This window comes from Podarcis melisellensis (genome assembly GCF_964234715.1).
Source record: "Podarcis melisellensis genome assembly, chromosome: 2".
Lineage (NCBI taxonomy): Eukaryota > Metazoa > Chordata > Lepidosauria > Squamata > Lacertidae > Podarcis > Podarcis melisellensis.
Window position 1 is genome coordinate 53873244 of NC_138529.1, and position 27364 is coordinate 53900607.

At 40.7% G+C, this 27364-nt stretch overlaps 1 protein-coding gene across 10 annotated transcripts in view; it reads right to left on the reverse strand.

Moving 5' to 3' along the window:
• ARHGAP26 (Rho GTPase activating protein 26) overlaps positions 1-27364 on the reverse strand; it is a 207111-nt gene that overhangs the window by 109136 nt on the left and 70611 nt on the right. For 6 of the 10 annotated variants that reach the window (XM_081900796.1, XM_081900801.1, XM_081900799.1 and 3 more), the window contains 5 exons: positions 23515-23619; positions 22567-22696; positions 20555-20670; positions 18488-18582; positions 10777-10855 (listed from right to left, as the gene is read on the reverse strand). In XM_081900796.1, coding sequence (XP_081756922.1) covers positions 10777-10855; positions 18488-18582; positions 20555-20670; positions 22567-22696; positions 23515-23619 — 525 coding nt within the window. The remainder of the gene's footprint in view (positions 1-10776; positions 10856-18487; positions 18583-20554; positions 20671-22566; positions 22697-23514; positions 23620-27364) is intronic. The other 4 variants (XM_081900802.1, XM_081900798.1, XM_081900800.1 and 1 more) reach the window with 1 other exon arrangement.

A 27364-nucleotide genomic window follows, 5' to 3' on the forward strand; every position in this document is an offset into this window, starting at 1 on the left:
AAACTGCCATGTGATGCTCAGCTGACAAGGTGCCCCATGATATTCTTGTAAAGAAGCTGGTAAAATGTGGTCTTGACTATGCTACCACTCAGTGAATTGCAACTGGCTGACTGACCGAACCCAAAGGGTGCTCATCAATGGTTCCTCTTCATCCTGGAGAAGAGTGGCTAGTGGGGTGCCACAGGGTTCTGTCTTGGGCCCGGTCTTATTCAACATCTTTATCAACGACTTGGATGATGGACTCAAGGGCATCCTGATCAAATTTGCAGATGACACCAAACTGGGAGGGGTGGCTAACACCTCAGAGGACAGGATCACACTTCAAAACGACTTTGACAGATTAGAGAACTGGGCCAAAACAAACAAGATGAATTTTAACAGGGAGAAATGTAAAGTATTGCACTTGGGCAAAAAAAATGAGAGGCACAAATACAAGATGGGTGACACCTGGCTTGAGAGCAGTACATGTGAAAAGGATCTAGGAGTCTTGGTTGACCACAAACTTGACATGAGCCAACAGTGTGACGCGGCAGCTAAAAAAGCCAATGCAATTCTGGGCTGCATCAATAGGAGTATAGCATCTAGATCAAGGGAAGTAATAGTGTCACTGTATTCTGCTCTGGTCAGACCTCACCTGGAGTACTGTGTCCAGTTCTGGGCACCACCGTTCAAGAAGGACACTGACAAACTGGAACGTGTCCAGAGGAGGGCAACCAAAATGGTCAAAGGCCTGGAAACGATGCTAAGGGAGCTGGGCATGTTTAGCCTGGAGAAGAGGAGGTTAAGGGGTGATATGATAGCCATGTTCAAATATATAAAAGGATGTCACATAGAGGAGGGAGAAAGGTTGTTTTCTGCTGCTCCAGAGAAGCGGACACGGAGCAGTGGATCCAAACTACAAGAAAGAAGATTCCACCTAAACATTAAGAAGAACTTCCTGACAGTAAGAGCTGTTCGACAGTGGAATTTGCTGCCAAGGAGTGTGGTGGAGTCTCCTTCTTTGGAGGTCTTTAGGCAGAGGTTTGACAACCATATGTCAGGAGTGCTCTGATGGTGTTTCCTGCTTGGCAGGGGGTTGGACTCGATGGCCCTTGTGGTCTCTTCCAACTCTATGATTGTATGATTCTAAATAATAGCAATAATAATCACTGTTTATCCTAACTATAATCTATTTTTGCAAGGTGATTTATATAGATGAAATATTATTGTGCAAATTGTTGTGGATCTTTTGTTATCTCCTGAAATAAATCTGAAAAAATACTGTGCATATGTGCAAGCACAAGCTTATACATAAGTTATTTTTAGAGCATTTTCACACTGAGTGTCTATACTGAAAAGGTCAATTTGGAATTTCACTCTGCAGTGATTTTTTATTGGAAACCTTCTTTGGTTTCTCCTGGCCAATCAGGAACTGTGACAAGGGTGCTGATTCAGCAATATGCAACCAGGTCCAACAATCTTTGTCCTTCCTTGCCTGTGTTTCAGAACATTTAAGGAGGCATTTTTCAGGCATCTAGAATACCTGTTAATCTCATCCCTATTTCAGTACCTTGTTGGAGGCTATTGGAGCAGGTGGGGTTGACTATGCTGGATAGAGCTCGCCCCCAACACAGCAAGAGAGAGTAGGAAGCACACTACGAGAAAGAAACGGTCATCACATCTGTGGCATGTTTTGATATCTGAGTAGCAATCTAAGATGATGTTGATCCCGCACACAAGTGCAGTGAGCATCTTAGGTAGGGGGACATGCTGCAGAAATGCCATGAGACGGATAGGAAAATAGAGCTTCCATGACTTTTTCAACTGTCTTAGTCAATTCGGCATCAAGCTTTCATACAATACTCAGGCTGGGGATCAAGATTCTGTTTTGAGTTCAACAAGAACAACTTAGAACACATTAGAACGTATCCTGCAAGGCTTCAGAGCAGACCCAATACATTTTGCTTCCTGATGTAATGGATTAAATGGTGTGCCCCTCAGTCCTCTGGCTAGATTGGCAGTTGAATATTTCAACTCTGGTGGTGGGGCAACATTCTCCACTGCACATGAGGGCAGCACACTAGCTTAGGTGGAGCAGAGCAGGTGGTGTGTAACTCTACACTCAGTATCTTCTACCTAATACAGGCACCCCATTCTACCCTATGCGCAATCCAGTTTGCTTCATTTGGGTGTTGCTCAACTTTCTACACCCAATTCCATGTTTCGGACTCCATGTGATTATTTTTCATGAGCTCCTAGAAAGTCAGCTCACCAATTCTACACCACGAACAACAGGCAATTATATAGGCCTTTGTACAAAGTATGCATGCCAAAGACATGGGGGAACGGGGATAAATCAATAATTAAATTAAATCAATAAATCAATAATTAAAGATCAGAAGACAAGAGATTATTTATCCTGTGCTATAAATAACATTTCTAGCTATCGTGAAATGCACACACCACATACATGAAAATACGCTGGTGGGTTGCTGTTTTTTGGTGTGTTTTTTTAGCATATCCAAGTTAAACTTTGAATGTACAGGGCTTTACGAACTTTCTTTGTGTTTTATTAAGGATGGATAAATGAATCAGTGTATTTCCAATGTAGTCCGTTTTGCTGTGTTTCCTCAAATTACACGTTTTTGAGCATATTTTTGTTCAGCATAGCACATCTTTAAATACGTTTTCTACTGAGAGCTGCACTGGACCATTAAGGAAGTTCAAAAGCTATTGGATAATGAAGGCATTAGGGAGATGCAGATCAAGATTTTCAAAAATCAAATTCCACACACACAAATAATACACCAGTCACATCCAAATTGTCTCTGCTTGAGAAGGATCTAATAAAAAGCTCCATTCTTAGCACTCTGTTGCCCACATTTGCCAGCGGGGTGGGCATGAGAAAGAAGCCGACAAGCAGTTCAAGAGGACACCAGCAACAGGTATTCACTGACATACTGCCTCTGATCCTGGAGATTAAATATAGCCATAATGACTAAAAGCCACTGATAGCCTTATCCTCCACGAATTTACCTAATCCCCTTTTAAAGCTATATAGACTGGTAGCCATCACTACACCTTGGGGCAGCAACTTCCAGAAATTAATTGCGTGCAGTTTTGAACTCCTCTCTCTTGTCTGACGTGAATCTCCAGTCAATTAATGTCATTCTGTAACCACAAGGGCCAGTATTGGAAGTAACATTAGGGAAGGATGTAAATAAAATACGTAATACTATGAGAAAGAGAGACAAAAATATATTGATCCTCTTTCTCCACAGTGTGCATAGTTTTATAAAGTGCTATCATGTCCCCCTCTAGCCATTTTTGTTCTCTCTTGCAACCCGAAGGAATGCTCCAAGTCAGCACATAAAGAAAGGAAAAGCCAGGCTGAGATCTGGGAACTTCAGACTATTGGGAAACATGTTGTCTTGATGGATGTGAACTTCACATTGGATGTGTGGGATCAGCTCTTTGTTTCAAGTGAAAATTACTCTGAGTAACAGCCAAACTAATACCCTGGCTGAGGTAAACTTTTGATCTGCCATATTGTATTGTATTTTGAGTTCATAGCATCATTCTTGCTTCCTTTGGTCCAATCCAATATGTCTGGGTAAGGACTGGGAATACGGTGGAACTAAAATCAATCAGCTGTAGTACCAGCCATAGTCATAATATGAATGTTTATTTATGACAGGAAAAAATAGCTTTCCATTCTGTCCAGCTTGAAAATAAAACATAATTAAGGCTATCCCCCCCCCCCACACACACACAAACGTGGTTTTTGGAATGTATTCCAGCTAGGTCCAGTATTGACATAATACTTTCTCATTGACTAAGCATAGTTACGAGACCAAGAGCACCTTGCAGGTTCACATCTACCTCTTCTTTGTCACCTGTCCCCACCTCTCATTATTGAAGTAACCACACTGCTCTTTTTATTAACACTTAAGTTTCAAACCAGTTTGCAATGCTGATTAAAACATGAGTTGGCAAACCGTGGTTTGTGCTAACTACTGTTACAGAAATCACCTATACAGATAGAACATTACTCATGTTTAGCTCTGAAAATGAAAAGAGGGTGAGGATTTACATGTAATAGAAAGGAGGAAGAAGAAATGAGTGCACACATTTGAAAATGAAGGAGGATGAGACAGCAGCACAGAAGCTTGCAGGACATTACCAATTATGGATGCATCAGGTTTCACTGGTACAGCAGATTTTTGTTAAAGGGGTATAAACAATGCTGAATAAATAGATAAATGCACAGATCCCCTTAAAGAGAAAGGCTATCTTCAAACAACTGCTTACATTCAGAAATCTACTCCTGAAACCCTCAGTGTCACTGTAGATTGTCCCCAAAGCTAGTATATTGCCTACTGTTCTACACCCATTTTTAGCCTCTGGATTTCTAATCCACTTTGTGAGATAAATCTCACACGCCACACCATGCTTACACCATGGGGGCCTGGGAATTATGAATTACTGCCCTGTACAAATCAACCAAACGTCAGCCCAGATTTATTTAAAGAAATTTGAAGTATGACCCTAATCAAAACACGCACGTCATGTTTGGGTCATGTTAAAAGAATCGCATTTGTTATGCTCAGTGAAAGGAAAATAAAAAGAGATCGTTTAGCAACCTGGGAAGCTACAAAAACACCGGAGAAGAGTTGAAAGTCATTAGTATGGCGACAACAGATCACCATGGAAACATACAAGCCTAACAGCGACTGCATCCACAGAGCCCAGTTCTCATTGCTGCTTCTTTAAACCAGTGAGGGGTGAGGTTCCATGGAAAAAAGAAATCAGCATCAGCTCCTTATACCAAGCAAACTTTATACTGCCAATACTTCAACTTATTCCGCCAAAAACAAAGCTAGGTTGAATAAGGGAATGGGTAGGAACATGGTTGGCAGGAGGGGCTGGGGAAGAGGAGGGGACATGCACAAAAGAACTGAGAAGGCGAAGGGGGTGGGGGGAGCCATCTATCATAGGAAAATAAGCACAGGGAAGAAAAAATCCCAATCTAGGAAGTTTTGACCATCGCAAAGGGACTGAAAATAATTAGGCACTTTAAAGAAGGGTGAAGATCATCCCCCCCCCCGCTTCTGCAGGAGTTTGTGGTTTCACCAAATATTTTGGTTTTGTTGTGTATTTTGTCTGTGCTGCAGATGCTAGGCAAATGAAGTGGTTCTGTCACAGAGAGTAAAACCAGGGCAGTAAGAGCAAGAGTAGTAAATTTAACTTCCAATAGCGACAGAAGGGTTTTATTAAAAAAAAAAAGTTGAAGAGGTCTGGCTTGCAGAGAAAACACGCTACACAGGGATGGGCTGGCAGCTGTGCACACAAGTAGTCTGTTCTCATCTGTCACTGTTTGATCATTACTCAAGAGGCAAAACTGGCGGGGGGGGGGAGGGGACCAGTGGAGCATTTATACAGAATACTCAGTGGAGATTCCTGGGGCTGGAGAAGGCAAGAGATCTCCTCCATTTCCTGCAGGAGGCATTAGCAATACCCATTTGGCGCTGACATTGTGACGAAGGAGGCTGGAAGGAATGGGATTCATCAATACGTGGCACTTTTCTACACACTCGTTTTCCTCAGTCACATCAAGGGTTTAAACACAAATCAGGTGGACCCAATTTGACCCCAGTGTTTTGCTTCAACCTCCTTTTAAAGCTATAAGATACTAAAACTGTGGGAGAAAGAGACCTTATAAAATACATATATTAAAGCTACTGAATTCTGCCCAACACCAGAGCTCTCACGTGGTTCAGGACAAGACATCACATCAACGTAAGCAACCAGAAAGTCTCACTTCACCATCTAGTGGACAAAAGCCTACACAGCAGTCACTGTGAACACTACTCTCCTGCCTCCATTTTGTGCTTAACCCACAAGCCTCATTTCATCAATCTACATTCTACAGCTGTTTGGATCGAGCTTCTTTCCCAGCCCTCAAAAGATCAACAGGCCAGAGTGCTTGCAGCTGAATAAGTAGGAAGATTTTATTCCACTGGACCAGTCAACATGGGGCGCTTCATACTTTTTCTGCATGTACGAGGACTGGATGTGGTAAATAACATCATATTTGTATTTCCAAACACATATGCACCACAGGCAAATGTTGTAGGGAACTCTTAAGGTTGTAGCTTCATATGATACATGCCTTTAGCACCTGTTTTTCTGACATAATATATAAAGCAGCTCTGAGTGAAATATCCTATCCTCATCCAGAAAGGGATTATATGTAAAACCTTAGATAAAAAGCACACTTAAATATAAATGCATCACATAAAAAACTTGGGTACATGTTGGAACTGAGCTCTCTTTGACACCCTCAGATTTCTGTAACAAGATTTGGTGTTACTGCTTTGATATTCCTGGTTTAATCAAAGCAGTTAAGAGCAGAAGGCTAGCTGAATCTCTTGATTCAACCTTGCTAAGAGAAACAAACTCCACAGTTGGTCAGGATTGCCTTTGCCTATATGATTCAAAGTCTTTTTCAGAGCCCCTCAGCCAGGAATAATTCAGTGAGGGACTACTTGGAACAGGGCATTCAACATCAGCACTGAGTTTTGGATCTCCCTGCCAAATGAGGCTCAGCTTGCTATTTCTCTATCAACGTTCAGGTGGCTGGCAAAGACAGCTCCTTTTCAAAGAACCTTTGAGTTTCTCTGATCCCTGCTGAGATTTTGCACACTACTCCATGTCCTCTCGTGTGGAGAGGTTGGGATTTTGTCTCTGCTGTTTGCTTCTGATGCTGGCTATGGAGCCATGGGGGCCTTTTGAGCCAAAGGCAGGATGAAAGTACTTTAATTAATTAAATTACTACACCATCCCTTCACTTAAGAATTTTAAAAAAATCCATGTTAATTGAACACACACCAGTCGTGTAGCTGACTATGCTACATAGAGTCACCTCATCTATAGTAAGTATGCTATTTTCAAATACAGTGGTGCCCCGCAAGACGAATGCCTCGCAAAACGAAAAACGCGCAAGACGAAAGGGTTTTTCGTTTTTTGCGTCGCTTTGCAAGATGATTTCCCCTATGGGCTTGCTTCGCAAGACAAAAACTTCTTGCGAGTTTGTTCGCTTTTTTCCTAAAGCCGCTTGAAGAGGCGCAGTTGCAACGGACCGTGCTTCGCAAGACGAAAAACATCGCAAGACGAAAAGACTCGCGGAACGAATTAATTTCGTCTTGCGAGGCACCACTGTAATTCCCTTTCCCATGCCTTATATCTTCTAAAACCAGTGCAGAAGCATAACCCATCAAAGAAAATACAAAGGAACACAGAAAGCTGCTGTATATAGAGTCAGGCCATTCAGCTCAGTACTGTCAGCTTGAACTGGCAAAAGCTCTCCAGGATTCCATACAAGCTATCTTCCCGCTCTACCTGGAGATAACAAGGATTGAATCTGGGACCTTCTGCATGTGAAGGCAAATGGTCCACTGCTAAGCTATGAATGGACTAAAATAGTAATATGATAAAGAGTAGTTTGTTGCCATCAAAAAGAATCAAGGATGCCCAGTACCATTGATCTCGTTCACAATAATCATGCATGATATTGGTGGTGGACAATGGCACTCCTTAGGGAATGAAAAACTTATGTGGTCCTGTGGTAGTTTGCACAAACAAGCACTTCCTGAGAGTAAGCATTAAACAGGTAGTTTCTTTTGCAGCTATATCAAACTGTATGCAATTAGCATTATCTGCTGATCTACCGATAACTGCTGACCTCAGGTTTCACATGAGGGTATTCTGGGAAATTGAGGCTCTTGGTATCCTGTGCTATTAGAATATTAATCTGTATGTTTGGTTCCTCTCCTGGCTTCTGCTGGCTCTAGTGTAGATATATCCACGTTAACAGTATGTCTGAATGGTTTGGTGTATTTGCTGGGAGAAACAAGGTGCAAAAAATTATAAATTAAATTAAAAAGATAAAACAGCTCATGGTTGTGCGCTAGGGATTTTCATACTTTTCAGCAGACAGTTACACATTGCCACAGAAAGCATAGCTGTTTTGTAACTTTTCTTCATTTCCTTTATTTCATAAGGTTATCCATTGTTTATGTTGCAATTAGCATTGCTTTCGGAATCAATAAAGGCTTTTGGTTTAGGTGACTAATTTGAACTTTACAGGGCCTGGTGAATCAGGACTCAGCAGCCCACCATCAGCATGCAGAGACGTGTAAATACGATGGTCAGCAGCTAAGGGACACAATGCTCTGAGCACATTTGGAGACAGGCAATGAGAATCTCAGAGCAGGGAAATTGCTTTGCTACATTTTGACCAAACATCCAGTACTACTTATTCTTTTACACAGAATATTCTGGAATACGTTGCTGTTGTTTATATAAAAGCTTCTATTAAGTTGCCAGTGAGACCAGCACCAGCCGCCTTGATACTTCTACCCTCCTCTGGAGGACAGATGAGAGAGTCAGCTGTGAATCCCAGAGCTCAAAGAGAATACCCCTTCCCCCTCTGAATTGTATTTATGTTTTAAAATAAAACATCTAAGTACGGATCAAAATAAAGTTCAGATTATTTCCTTGTAGTTTGAATTTAGCTTGTGTTCGTTGAATTGTTGATTTTGTCCAAAAAAAAAAATTCTTAATACATTTCGTACACTGGTTTATAGCCCCCAGTGTTTTGTATTTTGACAATAAGTGGACATTTGTTGTAAGCGACTCTGAGTGCGACTCATTGTGGAAAAGCAGCATATGAATAGAATTATCAGGCAAAAAACCAGTGTAACCTGAATTTTACTCAGCCATATTTTTTATTATTAGCCTAACAACAACAAGAATTTTAATTTAGAGATCTGGAAGCTTAGGGGACCCCTATTGTCAGGGAACTGACATCGGAGCCAGAAGTGGAGGCAGGGCTCCCAAGCGATGCCGGAGAAGGGCCAAGCAGGGAGAGAGGGGACTCATCAGCTGGGGAAGGAAATCAGCGTAACACTGATAAAGGGGGAATCGGAGAGGGGGCTCCAGGACTCTTCGCTGGAGACCAGCGGGGAGAGCACAGGTCCTCCGCTACCCACACCCACCCTGCGCAGAAGACTTCCGCGCAGGGAAAGTAGGCGTAGACTTGGCGTCAAAGAACTTCTTTGCTGGAAGAAGTTCAAGAAACGCCCACTGACGGATTCTGCTAGCGACTGAACAGCCAGGAAAGGTTTAACCAGGCTACCTAGCCAGGAGTGGCGGCAACTTACGCACAAGCAACCCCATATAACCATTACACCTATTGAGCAGGGTGGGAGGTAGCTCAGGATGCTGAAATGAGGGAGGGAGGGATCAGCCAAAATCGGCTCCCACTGGACCTCAGAAGGAGCCTCTACTAAGCTAAAGACCCTTCTCCACAAACCGAAGTTTTCTATTCACTGATTTCTAATACTGAAGAGATATTACTTGGATTGCTTCAGAACAACTGGCTGATTTCAATGCATTTCCTTTTCCTGCTTAGTTTACTTTGCATATGAGAGAACCCATGCTCAGAAATTTCCCTCTTCACTCTTTCCACACTATTTACAGCTTTAAAAAATTATGACATTCATCCAATTGTGCTTTTTGTGAAGTCAGCACAGCGGCCGACATCCTGCAGAGAGGTTTGCTTCTGCTTTGTATATCCATCTAGCATTTTAATTTTTAAAGTGAGAACTCCTTTGTTCGACACTAATGCTATCTGCCTGCAATTCTGCTGAATGTTACTGTAAGCAAGGTGCCAGCTGCTTGTGTGGGTGGCTCTCGAAGAACTACATATGCTGTACAATGTCCCCCTGAAGTCATTCATATCTTCACAGCTTCCTGTACTATAATAGTGGGGCAACTTAAATTGTATGTGTTCTGCAAGTCTATCATACAAGTGAAGAATCTGGTATCAAGCACAGAGTATGCCATTCCAACAATCTCATTTTTATTTTTGTAAAGATGATCGGGGGGGGGAGGATTCAAGCACGTTTTCCCCAAATATTCAAAGCTCAGAGGTCAAATTGAAAGCTTAAATGCAACAATTCCTCCCCTGGCCATTAAAAGGTTTTGTGGATTTTGAAAGGAGACAGAGAGATATGACGCAATGGCACAACAATGTGCTTCCATTTTTTTTCTTAATAAACAGCCTTTCTGCATTAAAACAAATGAACACATTTATAGAGGGGGGAAATACATTGAAGATACAAAAATCCGGTAAATGGGTGAGGCCACAATTGACCTGAGCCCTTTCATTGGAGGTGGGAAAGCTATGGCTCATGGGTTGGATGTGAGCCATGAGGTTTCCCTATGCAGTCTGCAGCCCCTCTTCCTCACCCATGCAGGCTCCAACAGAAGGGTTTCTCCCTACAAGTCTAATTACTACATGGGGAATAGGGATATTCACAGTAAACCATGTTTTCACCTGTAAGCATATGCATGAGTGCTGTACATGTGTATGGCAGACTGTATGGGCTGTAATACATATCCATTAGGAGACATTAGGTTCTGAAATTTAATGTGGACCTATCAGTCTTCAGCAGCTGCTGACTTGGCAGATTTCAGAAAGTTTCAAAAATGGCATACTGTATTGTGATTTTTGTTCCTCCCCTCCTCCTTCTCTACAGCAGCATTAAGAAAATGTTTGAACTATTCTGGGCTACATTCTGCAATTTCTCAGGAACACTGACAGCAAGAGCTTTCTCACTATCCTAGTAGCACAGGAGATGAAGTATTACATCAAGTATTTAATCAAAGTCTCAAAAGGGGTTATTTACAAGAAAAACCAAAATCCTTTCTTATTCAAGCACTCTTTCTTACCGGTTCCCGGCCATCCATGGCCTCCATCCAGAGCCTTCGATCTTCTTCAGAAAGCGCCTGCATTGTGATCACTCCAGGCCTGCAGAGATTGATGCAATGATACTGTGAATAACAGGTCTAAGAAGATTAAACTCCAAAGTGACTAGGGGTGGGGTGGGGGGTTGGTAGGAACAGGATAAGGCCCACTTCACATGATCTAGGAACCTGCACATTTGCTTGTTCACACTAATTCATAGTTAGTGTTATATGCCGACTGGGTGACATTCAGCAAAAGCTGTTATAATGCATCTTTCCATGTCCAAATGCAAGCTTAGGAACAGCTGGAGGAGACACCCACTTCAGTGAAAAAATAGGGGACCAAGCCTCGGATATCACTAATAGCAGACCTTTCCCTCAATAGCAAATGTTTGTTGTTGTTGTTGTTTAGTCGTTTAGTCGTGTCTGACTCTTTGTGACCCCATGGACCAGAGCACGCCAGGCAATCACAAATCTGCATGGTTGTGCATTCAAATAAAACTGAAGGTGGGTTGGCAAGCCATTGCACCCAAATGTGCTAACTAAACTTCACAGACAGACAACCAACCAACAACTCTCACTCCTTGATATCCAGGGATTTTAGGGTACTGTCACAGTCTGACTAGCAAGTACTTAGGGCTGCTTCATGCAAAATGTTTTCTTGTACGCTTCAGGAGAACCAAGTGGCACAGAGCATGTAGATAAACTGTGTTATTTCTAGGTATGCATTCAAAGGGACACAAATAAATATGTCTAGATGCTAACAAATACCTGATAATGCCAAAGAATGCAAAAGTCTATTTCATCAGTAATACTTTAAGCAAAAATGTCTGAAGAATCACCTAAAAGAAGTGAAAGTTGCAACGAAGCCAGCTCCAAAGACTGTTGCTGTGTGTGAAGCCTCTAGTTATTAGTAGAAAATTTACATATATCATAAAAAATGGCATTTGGCCTCTGCCCTAGGCAATAGAGAAAGAGTTTAAGAATTCCATATTCTAATCCTGTGATATTAGAAAAGGGAAATAAGATGGCAAGGGAATAATAATTATATACACAAAGCAGCTCACACAATTTACCCAGGAAAGGACACAATCTGTTCTGTCTTGTAGTACATTTAGATAATAATCTAGGCATATTTTTGCTAATCTCTTTGTGCAGAGAATCAGTTGATGCTTATAGGCTTAGTATTCTAGAAAAATATACCTAAAGGAAAATTACTTTTCAGCCAATTTGAAATGTTGTACTGAAAATTAAACAATTCCATGGGGTTTTTTTTCTAGTGTAAAAATACCTCTCTAGAAATACCAATGTAACCTTAAATTGGTAAATTCACGCTATATGCTCTTTGCCAATAGAAATTTAGACAGCTTACAAATTGTATTATGCAAATTCATGCAGGATAAATCAATGGCTAGTAGTCATGATGGTTAAATACTGCCTCCAGGGTCGGAGGCAGCAGGTCTCTGAATACCAGTTACAAGGGGACAACAGTGACAGAAGATTGCTGTCCTCATGTGCTGCTTGTGGGCTCCAAGAAGACATCTGGTTGATCCACTTTTCACTACATATCTTTAGGAACCAGGCAAACACATTCCTCTTCTCCCAGGCCTTTGGCTAATTAAACAAACCATGGTCTTTTAAACTGTGTGTGGGGGGATTATTGTTTGTTACTATGGTATGTATTTTAATTTGTTTAAATTGTAAAGTGCCCTGTAATCCTCAGGTGAAGGGTGGTATAGAAAATGAATAAATAATAATATTTGTTGCTGTTGTTGTTAAAGTCAGGATGCTGGACTATGCAGGACATTGGTTTGATCTAATAGGGCTTTTCTTACATTCTTAAAGTAAAGCAAACCTTTGCTGAATATCACAATCACAAGAACTTGACATTTTTTTATGTGATCCTGTCTATCTTTCAATCCATATATTCTTTTCAATTGTTCCATACCCACACAGGTATGGCATTAAAAAATAAAAGGCATTAAAAAAATTAAAAATGCCATGAGAATATTGTAAACACAGGCTTTGCCAAGCAAAATAACTAGTACGAATTTCATGCACTTCAGTATTTGTAAGATAAATCAATACAAAGTAAAAAGACAGAACATCTGTATAGCCTGTCAACCATTGTGATTTTATCAAAGTCTGTGATTATGTTCTCAGAAAACCTCACAAAGCCTCTAAAGAGAGTAATCAACCATCTGTTTGAAGAGCATTTCTATTATGCCTGTACTTCTTCCAACTAGGTGATAAAGTTGAGTGAAAATGGTGGGAAATATTATTATTATTATTATTAGTAGTAGTAGTAGTAGTAGTAGTAGTAGTAGTAAACAAGGCAACCTTTTAAAAAATGTAGCTGTGTTTAAATATTCAGCAGAAAAATTTTAAAGTATCACTGAATCCCTAACTCATGCATGAGTGCATCAAATGCACTCACATTGACCCTGGCCTTGTCCCCCATGTATCCACAGTTTCTGGGCCTGCCCTCTTCAGATAATCTGAAAAGGGTTTGTATGCACCACTGAAACCCTGAAAACACAGCCCCCTTTGGACCTTCCTTTTCAATGCAGAATGATCAGCAAACACATCCTCCCACTCCCCAGTTTAAGTCCCCTTTGAATGTATGTACAGTGCCTGGATATAAGAAAGAATCATTCACAAGAAGTTTAACTTTCCCAAGTTATCTTGTCATGTCTTTAAAATAAATGTCATTGGTTTATATCCTTGAAAGCTCTGCCTCTCCATTTTTGTACTGCTATTTGTGGTTCACGTGTTCGGGACTAGAAGTTCTTCAAAAGAAGAATCATTAAGACCTAAACTTTTGTTTCACGTCAACTTTTGTATGAAAATTGACTGTGAATTAGTGTCCATTCCATTTCCTACCTACCTACATTAAAAGGGTGAAAAGATGACAGAAGAACAAATGTGAGCCAGTCTTTTAACACTGGTCGCAAGGTCTGAATGCTGGAAAAAGCGTGTTCAACTCCAATAGTAGAAATGAACGGAGAAAGTTCCTAAAGATCAAAACCTGGTCTCTATCCTATGGTGAAAAGTAGACTTTAAACCCATGGCTTTTTAAGTAGCTATCAAGATATTACAGAGATATATTTTTTCAAACACAGGACACAGTACATCCCTTCCCTACCATCTAGGAGCCCTACATTTTGGATTATATTTACGATCCATTTCTGTGCTGGCAGCTCACATTCAAAACTCTTGCCAGCTTACTCACAGGGAACAACCATTCATTTGGGAATCACCACTTGTACATCTCTAGAAAACAGTACACAAGTGGGTGGATGGAGGAGAGAGGCAGAATGCAGCTTGAGTTTACATGGCATTAGGCATAACATGATAATTTCAAGATTTCATTCATCTACAAAGGTCACTAGTAATGTGACACAGCAAAAGAACAAGTACAGGTTGTATTGCACTTGACCAGCACAGAACTCATCCAAGAGAGGAAAAATGAATATATAACAAAGCTGAAGTGCTGCTGGTAGGACAGGAAGCTAAACTGTGAGTCTGCTTCGTAAACAGCATCGATCTGCATGGCTAGTTCAGGGATTTAGTTAAGAAACTGTTCCAAACCACCATCACCCAAATTACACATTTTGACCAGGTCAGTTAACTCCCCCTGTCTCCAAAAGTCTTTCCCGCGCCTAATACTGCAGCTCTGTGGGATAGAACCTATACCACTAGTTATATCAGTATGTCAAAGTTGGCCCAGCCACTAAATGCAGTCACATTGCACATGTTACTACAACAGGAGGTTTAAAAAGTGGGCAGTCCACACTATAGTTATAAGTTACAAATGTGATGGGGATGTAGAGCTCTTTTAGCAGATCATGATCACACATGACTGCACTTGTGTTAGGATTAAAAACAGTTAATATGAGAATATGCATAATAAAGTATCAACACTTAAGGACAGGTGGGAAGGAGGGGCAAGTTCACACATGAGAAGGGAGGGAGAGTGATCCTATGGGCTGTTGCTCATCTTGGTTAATCATTATGTTTGCACCTGCCCTATGTGTCAAAGTAGTGACAACTATGGATCATGATAAAGACAGCAAATAGCAGACTAGAAATAATGATTCAAATTTCTATTTATTTATTATTTTGTTTTTTAATTAAATTTGTATACTGTCAAGGATCACAGGGCAGTTTACAATGTAAAAACACAAAAACACAAAATGCAAATAGTAAGCAAAAACAATAACACCCCCAACAATTTAAAAGGCCATAGATTGTTTAATTAGCCAACGGCTTACCAAATGTGATTTAAGTTTTATTAGGAAGCTGAGCCTCTGTGTCTAACTTTTCTTTTAAATATACACATGCTAAAAATGTACTTCTTGAGAGTATTAACAAATTTATGTGACTTACACCTGCTGGGCCATATGCAACTAACTAGTGCCACTAGCAGAAGCCCAAGTAAAGATATCTGCTAGCACAACAGGGTTCCCCCCTCCACTCCACTCACATGCCTCCTGAAATTGGCTTCAGAAGGCTGTTGGGAAAACCCCAGTTCAGCGTGCAGGGGGAAAAGAGCGGAGATTGTTCCGTCGAGCAAGCTAAAATGCTTGGGCTGATGGAACAATTAGCAGAGAACAACACTGAATTCTCCCCATAGTCCTGATATATTCCAAGCCTCTTAGTAGTGACACTTCAAGTTATGGCAGCTTAATGCAGCAGTGGATTGCTACTAAATAAGGAGGTTATGACTGAAAGCAGAATTACTACATAGACTAAATGAGGGGTGGGTAGCATATGACCCTCCAGATATCATTAGATATCATTAGACTCAACTCAACATGGCCAATGGTCAAGGGGTGATAAGAGTTGTAGTCCAGCAAAGACTTGGGAGCCAAAGGCTAATCACCACCCCCAGACATGACATTGCTTGATGATAAAAATTACAAATTTTCACACTGATTTAAATAAGCAGAAATTTAAAACAGTATCACAAAAACCTTGTCCTAAGTGATATGAACAACTGAACTCCACAACTGCAATGGAAGTCTCCTTATACACAACACCTTTGGGCAATGTTTATTTTCTAGCTTCATCAAATGTTGTATCCTCTAATAAATCACGCACGACTGCCACCTACAGGCTATGCAGCAAATCTTTAAATGGTTCAGTTCTTACGGTGCGTATGAACAATTTCAGGCTGTGTGCCCCAGCTGGGTCAGAAACAGCCTTGCTAATGTTTCCTCAGCAATGCTTTAAGAATTACTGAAGCAACCATCTAGAGAAGATGCTGTGTTTGCAGAAAAGCTTTCAGGCGATAAAATGTCGTGTTCAACAAGTTACAGAGACACAAATCAGGGAAAAGCATTAACCCACTTATTTATGGGAATGACATCATCAGCAAGCTGTTTGCATTCTTCTGCAGCCCCAGCTTAAGGCTGCATAGTAAAACTTGTGCATATGCTGCAGTCCAGCATTCTGTATGAAGTCAACATTGTTGACAGTGTATTTTATCTTCCCTTGCATACGCTGATTCCTCTCCCCTCATACCATTCCCCAACAAAAAAGGTATGGCCCCCTCTTTATTGATGAATAATAACGTGGGCACAGAAGTGGAAAGCGGTTTGGCCATATGGCTGGCTGTGATAAGATTCTCTGAATTGAAGACATCATCCCACTTCATCATGTCTGTCCTATCAAACGACTCTAGCAAAACAAATTCACACAAATAAAGCTTCAATCGGTATATCAACTTTTTTTAAGCTATGGGGAGTCAGTCTTCAATTGATTGGAAATAGTTATATGCACTTGATGTTATTTAGGTTTCAGTGTATTATTGTAACAATTTTTTTAAAAGAAATTAAACTGGACTCGCTGTCTTAACACTGTGGTAAATGTTTATTTACTTGTAAGCCAAAGTCATCAATTACAGCAATACATCAACTAAAATAATTAAGTGGCTGGGGAATTTCTGGGGAAATGTTGCAGTTCTTGGGGTCAATTTTTGTTTAATAAAGTCTGAACAACAACAACAATTCACAGTCCTTATCTTGCACTCATTTCACAATGAATATAATACGGATGTTTACATGCTTGCTCCATAGTGTCAACATCAAAGGGAATGGAAAACCAAAGCCTGCCTTCCAGGCATTACTATTATTGTTTTGCACTAAATACTAGGTATGGCAAAAACAAAACTTAAACGTATTAAGAATTTAATTTGTGATGTTCATGGTTATTTTAGGATAAGAGAAAGCACAATTCCAAACATCATAGCTCTCTTACCTTTAAGAGGAACAGATCAGAGATTTAATACAAGCTGCCTGACTCAAAGCAAAGGCCATTTATGAGCACAACACTGTTTTACCATGTTGCTCGTTAGTGGCAATATTTTGAAGCCACATGAATGAGAGGATTTTATGGTATTAATGCTTGGAAGCAGAAAGGAATCACTAATGCCATCTGTCTAATGCCTCTGGAGCACCATTGCTTAGTGGCACGAAATGCAAAACAGGAAAACTGAAACAGATTGCCTGTGTTTCCTGGTCTGACTCCATCCATTCCCAATTCACTCATTCCTGCTACAGCCCAATGCCAATCCATTTTATCTGTTCCCCTAGTTTATTTTGTAATTGTAACAGATATTCAGTTGCACGTCAGTAGGCGTGAGAGACGACAGGGGCAGAATGCCAAAATAAAATCCCTATATTCTGTTTCCAACTGGGCTGCTACAGTAAAAAAAAAATCATTATCAAGGACCTTTTTTTGACTCTCTTCCGTGTGACTACACATATGACTTCTGTTGTTAAAGAACTTAGCTTGAACAAGGTGAATATTAAGCATCTACCATTTCCTTATCAATATTCCAGCACCTTTCTAAATAATGTTTCAGAAAAAGAACTTTTATTTCATATTACCTTAAAAAATATGTAACCTATTTCAGGTATGCACTTTTAGAGATAACAGATGAGAACAAGAGTACTAGCTCTGCCTTCTTCTATCATCATTACCATCACCCTTCAACTTGCAGAGGGTGACTGTCTGAAGCTGGAAGTCTAAGGGAGGCCCCACACATTTCAGAAGCCTTCCAGTGTTCAGAAGTTTCCACTGTTCAAAGATGTCCAGACAGCCACCTCCACAAGTAGGTTGGGGCTGCACCAGTGAGAGTGACAGATTGGCTCTGCCAATGCATCTGCATAGCCCTGACCACACTTTCCCACACATGTAAGCTGTAGTAATGTTGGTGATGGGAGGCTCCACTCCACCACATAGGTCACTACTGATAGGTCCACATTTGCACAGAGATCTCATGCTGAAATAATTTAGAACTTCCAGTTCAGTTGTTCACTTCCACCCATAGTGAATGAGACCCAAAAGGAAGCAAACAAGCATAAGGTCTGCTCTCAGGGCCCAAAACGCAGACAGCTACTAAGGAAGACATAAGTTTCTCAAAGACACATCACTAATTGTGATGGGGAGTCAGTCTTCTATCCAAAGCTTCTATCCAGCTTGATATTGGTAAAAAAAAATTAACAATGCAGACAATTCTTATAAGAATATTCCATGAATCTAGAGAATTAGAGAAATTTAGGATAGCCTCTATCTCAATTTTTCATTGTCTTGACTATCAGTGTTTAAGTTGGTAACATACAATTTAATAAACAGGAACTGGCACACGCTGGGCCTACTGAGAGAAAGGCAAAATACATATGCAACTCACCGATCCACTGCTTCTACATCAAAGCAAAATCTTTTCTCTATGGAATCAGTTTTTCGACGTGTGCAGGATTTGAGAATAATGGCTTCATCATCTCCCTGGCATAAGATGAAGACCAAAGATTAGACCAATTTACAGATATATTTTAAAATAATATACTGGTAATAGCCTTGTTCTGAATGTCACTTGTCTTAATTTTGTAAGTAGCATATGGCCCAATGTGGATTACTGATGAAAACTAGGCAGTACAGAAAGGTCAGTGTTGCAATACAACTTGTAATCTATCACAGAATCACAAACAGAAAACCTTGTAAAAATACATCAACCACAGAACTGATTTAAAAAATATTAAGATAGGTAGCCCCACTGGGTGTGATCAAAGGTCCTTCTAGTCCAGCATCCTGCTTATCATCAATGGTGCAGAAAGCCCACAAGCGAGGCTTGAAAGGAAGGTAATAGCCTTAGCCAACTATTGCTCTCCAGCAGCTGGTCTTCAGTGATGCACTCTCTGTGACCCTGGAGATCCTATTTAGCTATCAGTGCCATTATCTGTTGATAGATCTCACTTCCATGAATCCATCTAGCCCCAGGACTGCAAACTCAACTGCAAGTAAATAAAATGCTGCAGGACAAGCCAAAGTGAATGTAATGATTCACCCCATTCCCTTAACAAATGCACCCCATCAGCACCTGCTGCCTAGAGGCACCTCCTTGTGCTACATGAAAATAAGTGCCACAGGCCTGTCCGACTATAGAAGGGCCTACTACACTGAAGATCTGAAATGTTTCCAAGGTTTTCATATGAAACAACCTTATTCTGGAATAAATGTTTCCCAAGTTATCTCAGGGCAAATTCTCTTCTAGGACTATGCATATGCTTTCAGGGTAAGCCTGAAAGAAATCTAGCCAACTCCAGTTTCAGTTCCTAAGCTCACAAAAACTGCCCCCTCCCCAATTCTCATGCTGAATTTTAACATCATGCACATACATGCATCTGCATGCACGCAGAAATGGTCTGTGGCCTGGCCATTTTGCACCCCCTTTCTCTCTGCTTCAAAATGAGGGGTGGGTGTAATTAATTGATTCAAACAAAATGACTGCATATTCCTAACCCAGTCAAAAAAACTGGCCCGAATTTACTGACCCTCATCCATTAGCAGACATCCTAACCAACAAGCCAGACTTTTCTACTTAGAGAACCTTCATGTACAACAGCAATCTACCCCTTAACAACAGCTGCTGGCAGGGGAGACTACAGGTGCTGATACAAATATTAAAGGCACTTGATCTAGTCCCAGGATTTGGTCTGCAGGCACGATAAGACCACCAGGTTGCTGAAGCTAAGTAAGTCTGGGACTGATCAGTACCTGGGTGGTTGTCTGCCTGGAGACAACATATGCACTGACCTTGGGTTCCATGATGGAATAAAAGTGAGACACAAATGTAAATATATTGATGCATGGAACACTGATCTCACCACAGGGAGTAAGACCAAGTGTGTTCCATCAATGTTACAATTAAAATAATAATAATAATTATTGAATTTTTTGTTTATGAAAATGCACATAGAATCTATTAATTAAGAATATTGTGACCAAGATGATCAAGGGTCTGATGAAGAAAGGTTGAGGGAGTTAGATATGTTTAGCCTGGAAAAGAGGAGACTGAGAGGAGATATGATATGAAAGCAATCTTCAAATATCTGAAGGGCTGCCACATGGAAGAAGGAGCAGGATTGTTTTCTCCTGCTGTCAAGGGTAGGACCCAAACGTGTGTGTGTGTGTGTAATAAAAAGAGTAAAAATTGGGAATTAGGGTATGTCTTAACTATGCAGTTTATTTATACTAGTGAGACATTTCAACATTCAGGACTAAGTTATTAAAAAGGACAATATTACCTTGACTGAACAGATTTTCCACAATCCCCAAATGTATTTTTAAAGTATTATTATTATTATTATTATTATTATTATTATTATTATTATTATTTCTATTAATGTAGTAATAGTGGTAGTAGTAGCAGCAACAGCAGCAAATACACGTAGAACTGTCCACATAGCTAGATACTTGCATTTTCACTCACCCCCTTTCCGCCAGACTTCTGGTCAAAAGGCACCATAGTTATTCGTTTAGATTCACTGTGATATGTGCAATAATGCTTCACCCAGGATGTTGTTCCAAAATGACCTAAAATAATTGAAATGGGTTGATGTTAGAGACAGAGATAAAAATAACCAATGATGAAATAGTTGTACCTTATAAGCCATGCTTTTCAGAGGCTCCATCCAGTTGACTTTACACAGGGCCAGTCCAATTGCTCAGGTGGCAGACCTTTTCTACAGGTAACACTCACTCCATGTCTGGTGGCAACTCTAAATATTTCTTACACTTAAGCAATACATTCTTATGACTCAGCTCCATTTCTCCAAGACATCTGAGCTTGAATCCTAGCAAGATGGAGGCACTATGGATGAGTGGTTGCTATGTTTAAGAAATTGGTCCATCACCTGCCCTGGGTGATGTTGCACTCCCCTAGAAGGAGAAGGCACACAGTCTGGGGGTGCTTCTAGATCCATCCAGCTTTGCCACTTGAGGTCCACGTAGCCTCAATGGCTATAAGTACCTTTTAGCAGTTTTGATTAATACAACAGCTATGACCGTTCCTAGCCTCCGAGAGCTTGACCACAGTAGCTCAAGCATTGGTAATTTCAAGATGGATTACTCCAATGCACTTCCCTTGTGCTTGGTCTGGAAACTGCAGTTAGTGCAAAATGTCGCAGCACAGTTGTCAACATGTGTGAGACCATGTGAGCATATAACACCTTTGCTCAGAGATCTGCACTGGTTGTCTATTTGTTACCGGGCCAAGTTCAAGTGTTACTATTGGTATATAAAGCCCTTAGCATCTTGGGACCAGTTTATATGTGGGATTGGCTTATTACATATGTGCCACTCAATGATTTTGATCTGTGGAACTGGCATTGTTACATACGCCAAACACTACTCATTGCAGACTTGTAAAAAACAAAACACAACATTCTTGGGTGTAGCAGTACCTACACTTTGGAATTCCCTATTGACATCAGACAGGTGCCCTCAACATACTCTTTTTGGCATCTGCTTAAAACATTTTTGTTAGGGAAATCCTATTCAGAAACATAGGTGTTGATTTTTAAAATCTCTGCTTAGCTAATGAATAATTTTAATTAGCTTTTAATTTTTTAATTGCTTCTTTGTAATGTTGATAATTTTAATATTTCTTGTAAACTACTTAGAGTTTTTATTACAATCAAGTGCTATATAACTTTTGATAAATAAATTAAAATAATTGGCCCCACTCCTGATTTTGTTTCATTATGGAAATGAAGGCTGTTTCAACCAGAGCCAGGCTAACAAGGCCCTAGCCTAAAGCCTATGATTTTCATAATACAGCACTGATGCAGTCGACTAATTTTACCCTAAACATTTGCCAAGAACCCTTCTTAGAAACCTGACCAAAGGCTCACTATTTACATTAATGCCATGCTGCTTTTGATGATGATGGCGTCAGCACTGATTTTTTTTTTTTAAATTAAACACTTATCTATATGTTTGATTTGCAAAAGAAAAAATAATGTGGGGCTGAGAGACTTCAGAGAAGTGTGACTAGTCCAAGATCACCCAGCAGCTGCATGTGGAGGAGCAGGGAATCAAACCCAGTTCACCAGATTACGAGTCCACTGCTCTTAACTACTACACCACGATGAGGCAGCCATGTTTACGGAAGTTTTTAAAGTTTTTTTTATTATGTTTTTAGATATGTTGTCAGCCGCCCAGAGTGGGGTATTGGTGGTGGTGGTGGTGGTATTATTATTATTATTATTATTATTATTATTATTATTATTATTATTATTATTCAGGGGAACTACACACCTTGACATTGGGGAGGGGATTCTACCGCAGGCAACAGGAGCTTAGGTCAGCCTTGTTCATACAGACAAGAGAGGCTCATCCTGTTTTCCTAACTAAAATAAGAACTATCACCAGTCAACTGAAAAGTCCATTGCATAGCAGTTACATGATCCCAGGGGAAGCAACACATACGCTTTTCCTGGACATAGAGATATCCTTCCATTGTGAAAGGGCTGATGTTTTTGTGCTCATGGGGATTCTCCTTCATCTTCCTCATCAAGGACTCAACCTCTGATCTTGTGCCTTCAAAGCGATTTCTTGTCTGCATTTAAAGTAGATTGCAAAAAAGTGGTGTTAGGTAGCCTTTACCAGCCTTAAAACACACAGGATCCAGAAAAAGAAGCTGCTACTGCTCTGGGTGCAACAAAGGAACCAACAGCTTCATATAAACCCTTAAACTCACACATGCTTAGGATCACAGAGAGGTTGCGTGGTGTGAACCAACAGCACATTTATGAACTCTCATGTGCAATTTTTATATATAAATAAAAAGTACCATGTTTATGGCAATCTGAATAGAGATACACTCATCTGTTAGCGTGTGCATATAGTTCCAGTTCAAAGTATGAGCATTCCACAAATACACCAGAGTTTCTCAAAGACTGATGAAGAGGTAGCTAGTATCAGTATTTTGAGAAACACAGGTGTGCAATAACATAACTATATACACCTAACAACCTCCCAAATGCAAATCCTTCCACATAAAACCACAAGGCAATTTTCCAATTATGAAGCAATTCATCCTACATGAGAAGTAGAGGCTGAAAGTTGCCAACATCAGCTTCTGGCAGTAACACTCAAAAATGATGTCACATTCTTGAAGAAGCAAACAATGGTTTTAAATACTTACTGAAATTATTGCACTTAGGCATGGACATGGATAGACAGCTGGCTCTCAACATTCATAAACAGAAGGAAACAAGCTGCTACGGAGGCTATGTGTTAGGTCACCATGCTTACCCCCTGTCCACTGGGGGAGTGGGGATTGCTTGTGTACAATTTTAACCTCTCATTAACATCCTTTGTGAAATGTTGGTAAAGTTGCATTGTCTCTGTTAAGTGATTCTACTCTGTGCTTACATTTTGTATGCTAATTGTTAGCTCCGTCTTGAAATCACTGAAATCCTTTGCAAGCTCATAGCCATGGTGGTAGAATGTGAATAGCCCTTGGAGAAATGCCAGCAGCTGCAAGAGAGAAGGAAAATTTAAAAAAACACCAAGTGGCTGAGGTAAGAGAGAGACATAGACAAACATGCTCTCCCTGGATTCTACTGTCGTACCTCAGCTCCTGAACACCTTGGGAGTTGAACGTTCCGGCTCCCGAAAGATCAAAAACCAGGATTGTGTGTTCTGGTTTTCAAACCTTCTTTTGGAAGCTGAACGTACGATGGGGCTTCTGCAGCTTTTGATTGGCTGCAGGAGCTTCCTTCAGCCAATCAGAAGCCGCGCTTTGGAAGTCAAATGTTTCAGAAGTCAAATGGACTTCGGGAATGGATTCTGTTCGACTTCCGAGGTACGACTGTGTTTACTCAAGGAGAGAGTTATTGCTACTGCCCTTTCTTCCCATTCAACATCACAGTGCATCCCCAAAGGAAAAAAGAAAAGAAACTATAGTTATTCTGTGCTCACACACCTGGGAGTTAGTCCTATTGACCAAAATAGGAGTTACATCCATAAGCTTCTCCAGCATGGCTGCACACCTATATTGGAGTAAGCACCACTGAACTCAATGGGACCTACTTCTAACTAAAACGTGGGTCACCGGTACAGTACCCATGGGCACAGATCTGCCACCAGGGGCCTTCCCTTATGCCCACAGAGTTCCATTCCTGCACTAAAATCAGGCTTAAAAGAGGCCTGCTTTAAGCAACAGAAGGCTTTCTTTCCACACACACACACACACACACACACACACACACATCTAATGGGGGGGGTGATTTAAGGGGATTACATCTGGGGAGAGTTGTAGCACATGTGTGATACCCACAACAGTTTCTTTCTTTCTTTCTTTTTAATAAGTTTTTATTAAATTTTCCCACCATAATAACAAGCCACAAAGCAGAATAATACACAGAAACAGAAAAGGGGGGAAAAAAGAAGAAGAAGAAAGAAAAGAAGAAAAAAAGGGGGAAGGGAGGGGGAAAGGGGGGAACAATAAACAAATAAACAATAATAACAAACTTAATTCTTTACAAATCCAACTTTTTAAACATCTTGATTGACTTCCTCAAATCCCTCCCTTCTGAGTTTCCTTGTAATTTAAAAGTAACAGCTTTCCAATATCATTATTAAACTAAAACAATTTCCAATTATAGTCATCTTATTCACTTTTCTTGATATTCTGAATCCCATTTATTTAATTATAACTTAATTTGTCCTAGGCCTATTTGTTTCTTTCAAGTAATTTCTAATTTTTTATATTACAATATACCCACAACAGTTTCTATGCCAAAACAATTTGCAACCTCTGAACTAAAGCATCCCTAGTCTAAATGTATGCAACAGGTTTGCTTTTTTAAATCACTCTTTTACTAGTGTTATTGTATGACACTGTGCAACCTCTGGAGCTTTCAAAACTTCTCTTCTGATACAGATCACAGTACTGACAGTAGCAGACAGCTTCTTTAAAGCATTTTCATCCATTTAAGTCTTTAAATTTAACTTGAAAGTAAAAGGCGAAAGATTTATACGATCTGAAGAGAAACCAGAGTCTTTAAATTTAACTTGAAAGCACTTCCGGAGGCGGCGCAAAACAGCAATGGCGGTCCTCTTTACTTAGTGAAGAGGGGCTCCGCGAAAAAGGGTTTTCCGCTACGGCGAAGCGGAGACCCATCCAGATAAACCGCAGGCAGAGTGAGCCTGTGGCCGTGGGACTCGGCGGGTGCCAGAAGCCCCCCCAGAAGCGAGGAAGGGACCTTGTAAGAGGCTCCGGATCGTGAACGGGGGAGCGGCGCTGTGAGTTCATCGCTCTTTTCGCGGAAGTGAAGCCGCGCTGCTGTTGCTGATGAGCGCCGACCTTTCTTCTTGAAAAACATCGAGATTGGCTGCAATTTACCCGTGAGTAAGGGGTACCAAAGAACTGATCAAGGATCAACTTAAATTTGTTTATTTTGGCTGAAAACGGGAGGCGAGTAACAGGAAGTCCGCCTTCCGGTCCTGCTAATCGGAGCAAAGCAAAGAACCCGATGCGGGCTGAAGTGTTAAAAAGAGACTTTGAAAGAAATAAGAAGGGGCATTAATAGACTGTGTGTTTTTAGAAATCGAAAAAGGGTGAAGAAATAAATGTTTTAATCCAGTGTGTTAGAGAATCTTCCTCCTATTGTGAAGAGACGTGGAATTGAAGGGGACAATCGAGTTATTGGACTGCCAGTGTTGCAAATGAGTACTGTCAGGCTGCAGAAACTTTTCTTTTAACATAAACTGTTGCACTGATGGATACACTATCGCTTTAATACTGTTACTGAAACCTCTCTGTTACCTTGTGGCACTAATTCGAAACAGAACTCTCTGAAACCCTCCTTTCTGAACTTGGGGATTTCAGTCGAAATAGGAGCTTTGATGGTGGAAAAGAAACTTTCTTTCTTTTGAAAACCCCCCCTAGTGGATTTGCGGAGACATAGTAGCCTGGGAACTGTATCTTATTGGGATTTTTTGTGGTTTAATTGTTTATATTCTGGACTTGCCTTTCTCATGGACTGAAAGACTATTTGACCTTGAACAGCAGCTGGGGAATGAGTGGCCCAGCGAAAACAAGAGCAGCTAAAGCTAAGGAAGCTTTAGCTGAGGAAGTTAAAGAAAAGAAAAAAGACAAGAGAGCTGGGCAGCTGGTCTAAACAACCTTGATTCACCATCGTAGATCCTCGGTGCCTACTGTGTTGACGGCGCAAGAGGAGGAAGTTGAAACGCCTGCTACAGAAGAAATGGCAGCTGGAGGAACTGATCCAGTCTTGAAACAAATTTTGGAACAACTGGCACTTTTGAATAAGAAGGTGGACGATCAGTCATCTAAAATTGATAGAGCTACATCTACTATCAGCAAGTTAACAGATCAGGTTTCGCAGCACACCCAGGCTATTGAGAAACTGCAAGGAGCTACGGCGGAGAACTACAAATTAGCTGCGGAAGCCAATCAAAAAGCAGAGCAAGCGTGCAAGAAGGTGGAAGAGATCAAAGGGGAAGTAAGACCTCTGAGAAGACAGGTAGGAGAACAGCAAGCCTACCTGTCAATGGTGGAACTGAAAAGTAAGGAATGTAATCTTAGGCTGAGGGCTGTCCCAGAGTTGGAACAGGGCAACCTAGAGAAATTCTTGACGGAGCTGTTTTCTAAATTTTGGGGGGTTGAAGAAGATAAAGACTTCAAGATCGTGACGGCCTTCAGACTGGGAAGATCGGTTAAAAAAGATAAGTCCAGAGACTGTTTGGTTTGTTTGAGAACAAGAGAGGAAAGAGACAAGATATTAGGCCAACACTTTAAAAAATCCCTGGAAGTCGAAGGTAAAAGGGCAGAAATTTATAGAGATATTCCTAAATATTTGTTGGACCTTAGAGCCACATATACAGACTTGGCCAAATTGTTAAGATACAACGCAATCCCATACAGGTGGGAATTTCCTCAAGGTCTGTCATTTACCTATAAAGGAAAGAAGGTAAGAATCAAAACGCCAGAAGACCACCAGAAGTTCCTACACGATAACGAGGAGGACCTCCAAAAGAGAGCCGCAGATTCTTGGCCTCCACCACCGGGATTACCACCAGGATCCATACCATCTGGAGGCGGCCCGGCACCACAGCTTCCGGAAAAGGAAGACAAATTAGATACCCAACTGTGATATCCAAGAAGTAGACCGGGATGTCTCTGCAGCTTCTTAGCTGGAATATAAATGGCGGGAATTCTCCAGAAAAACGCAGAAAAGTATTTCATATTTTGAAA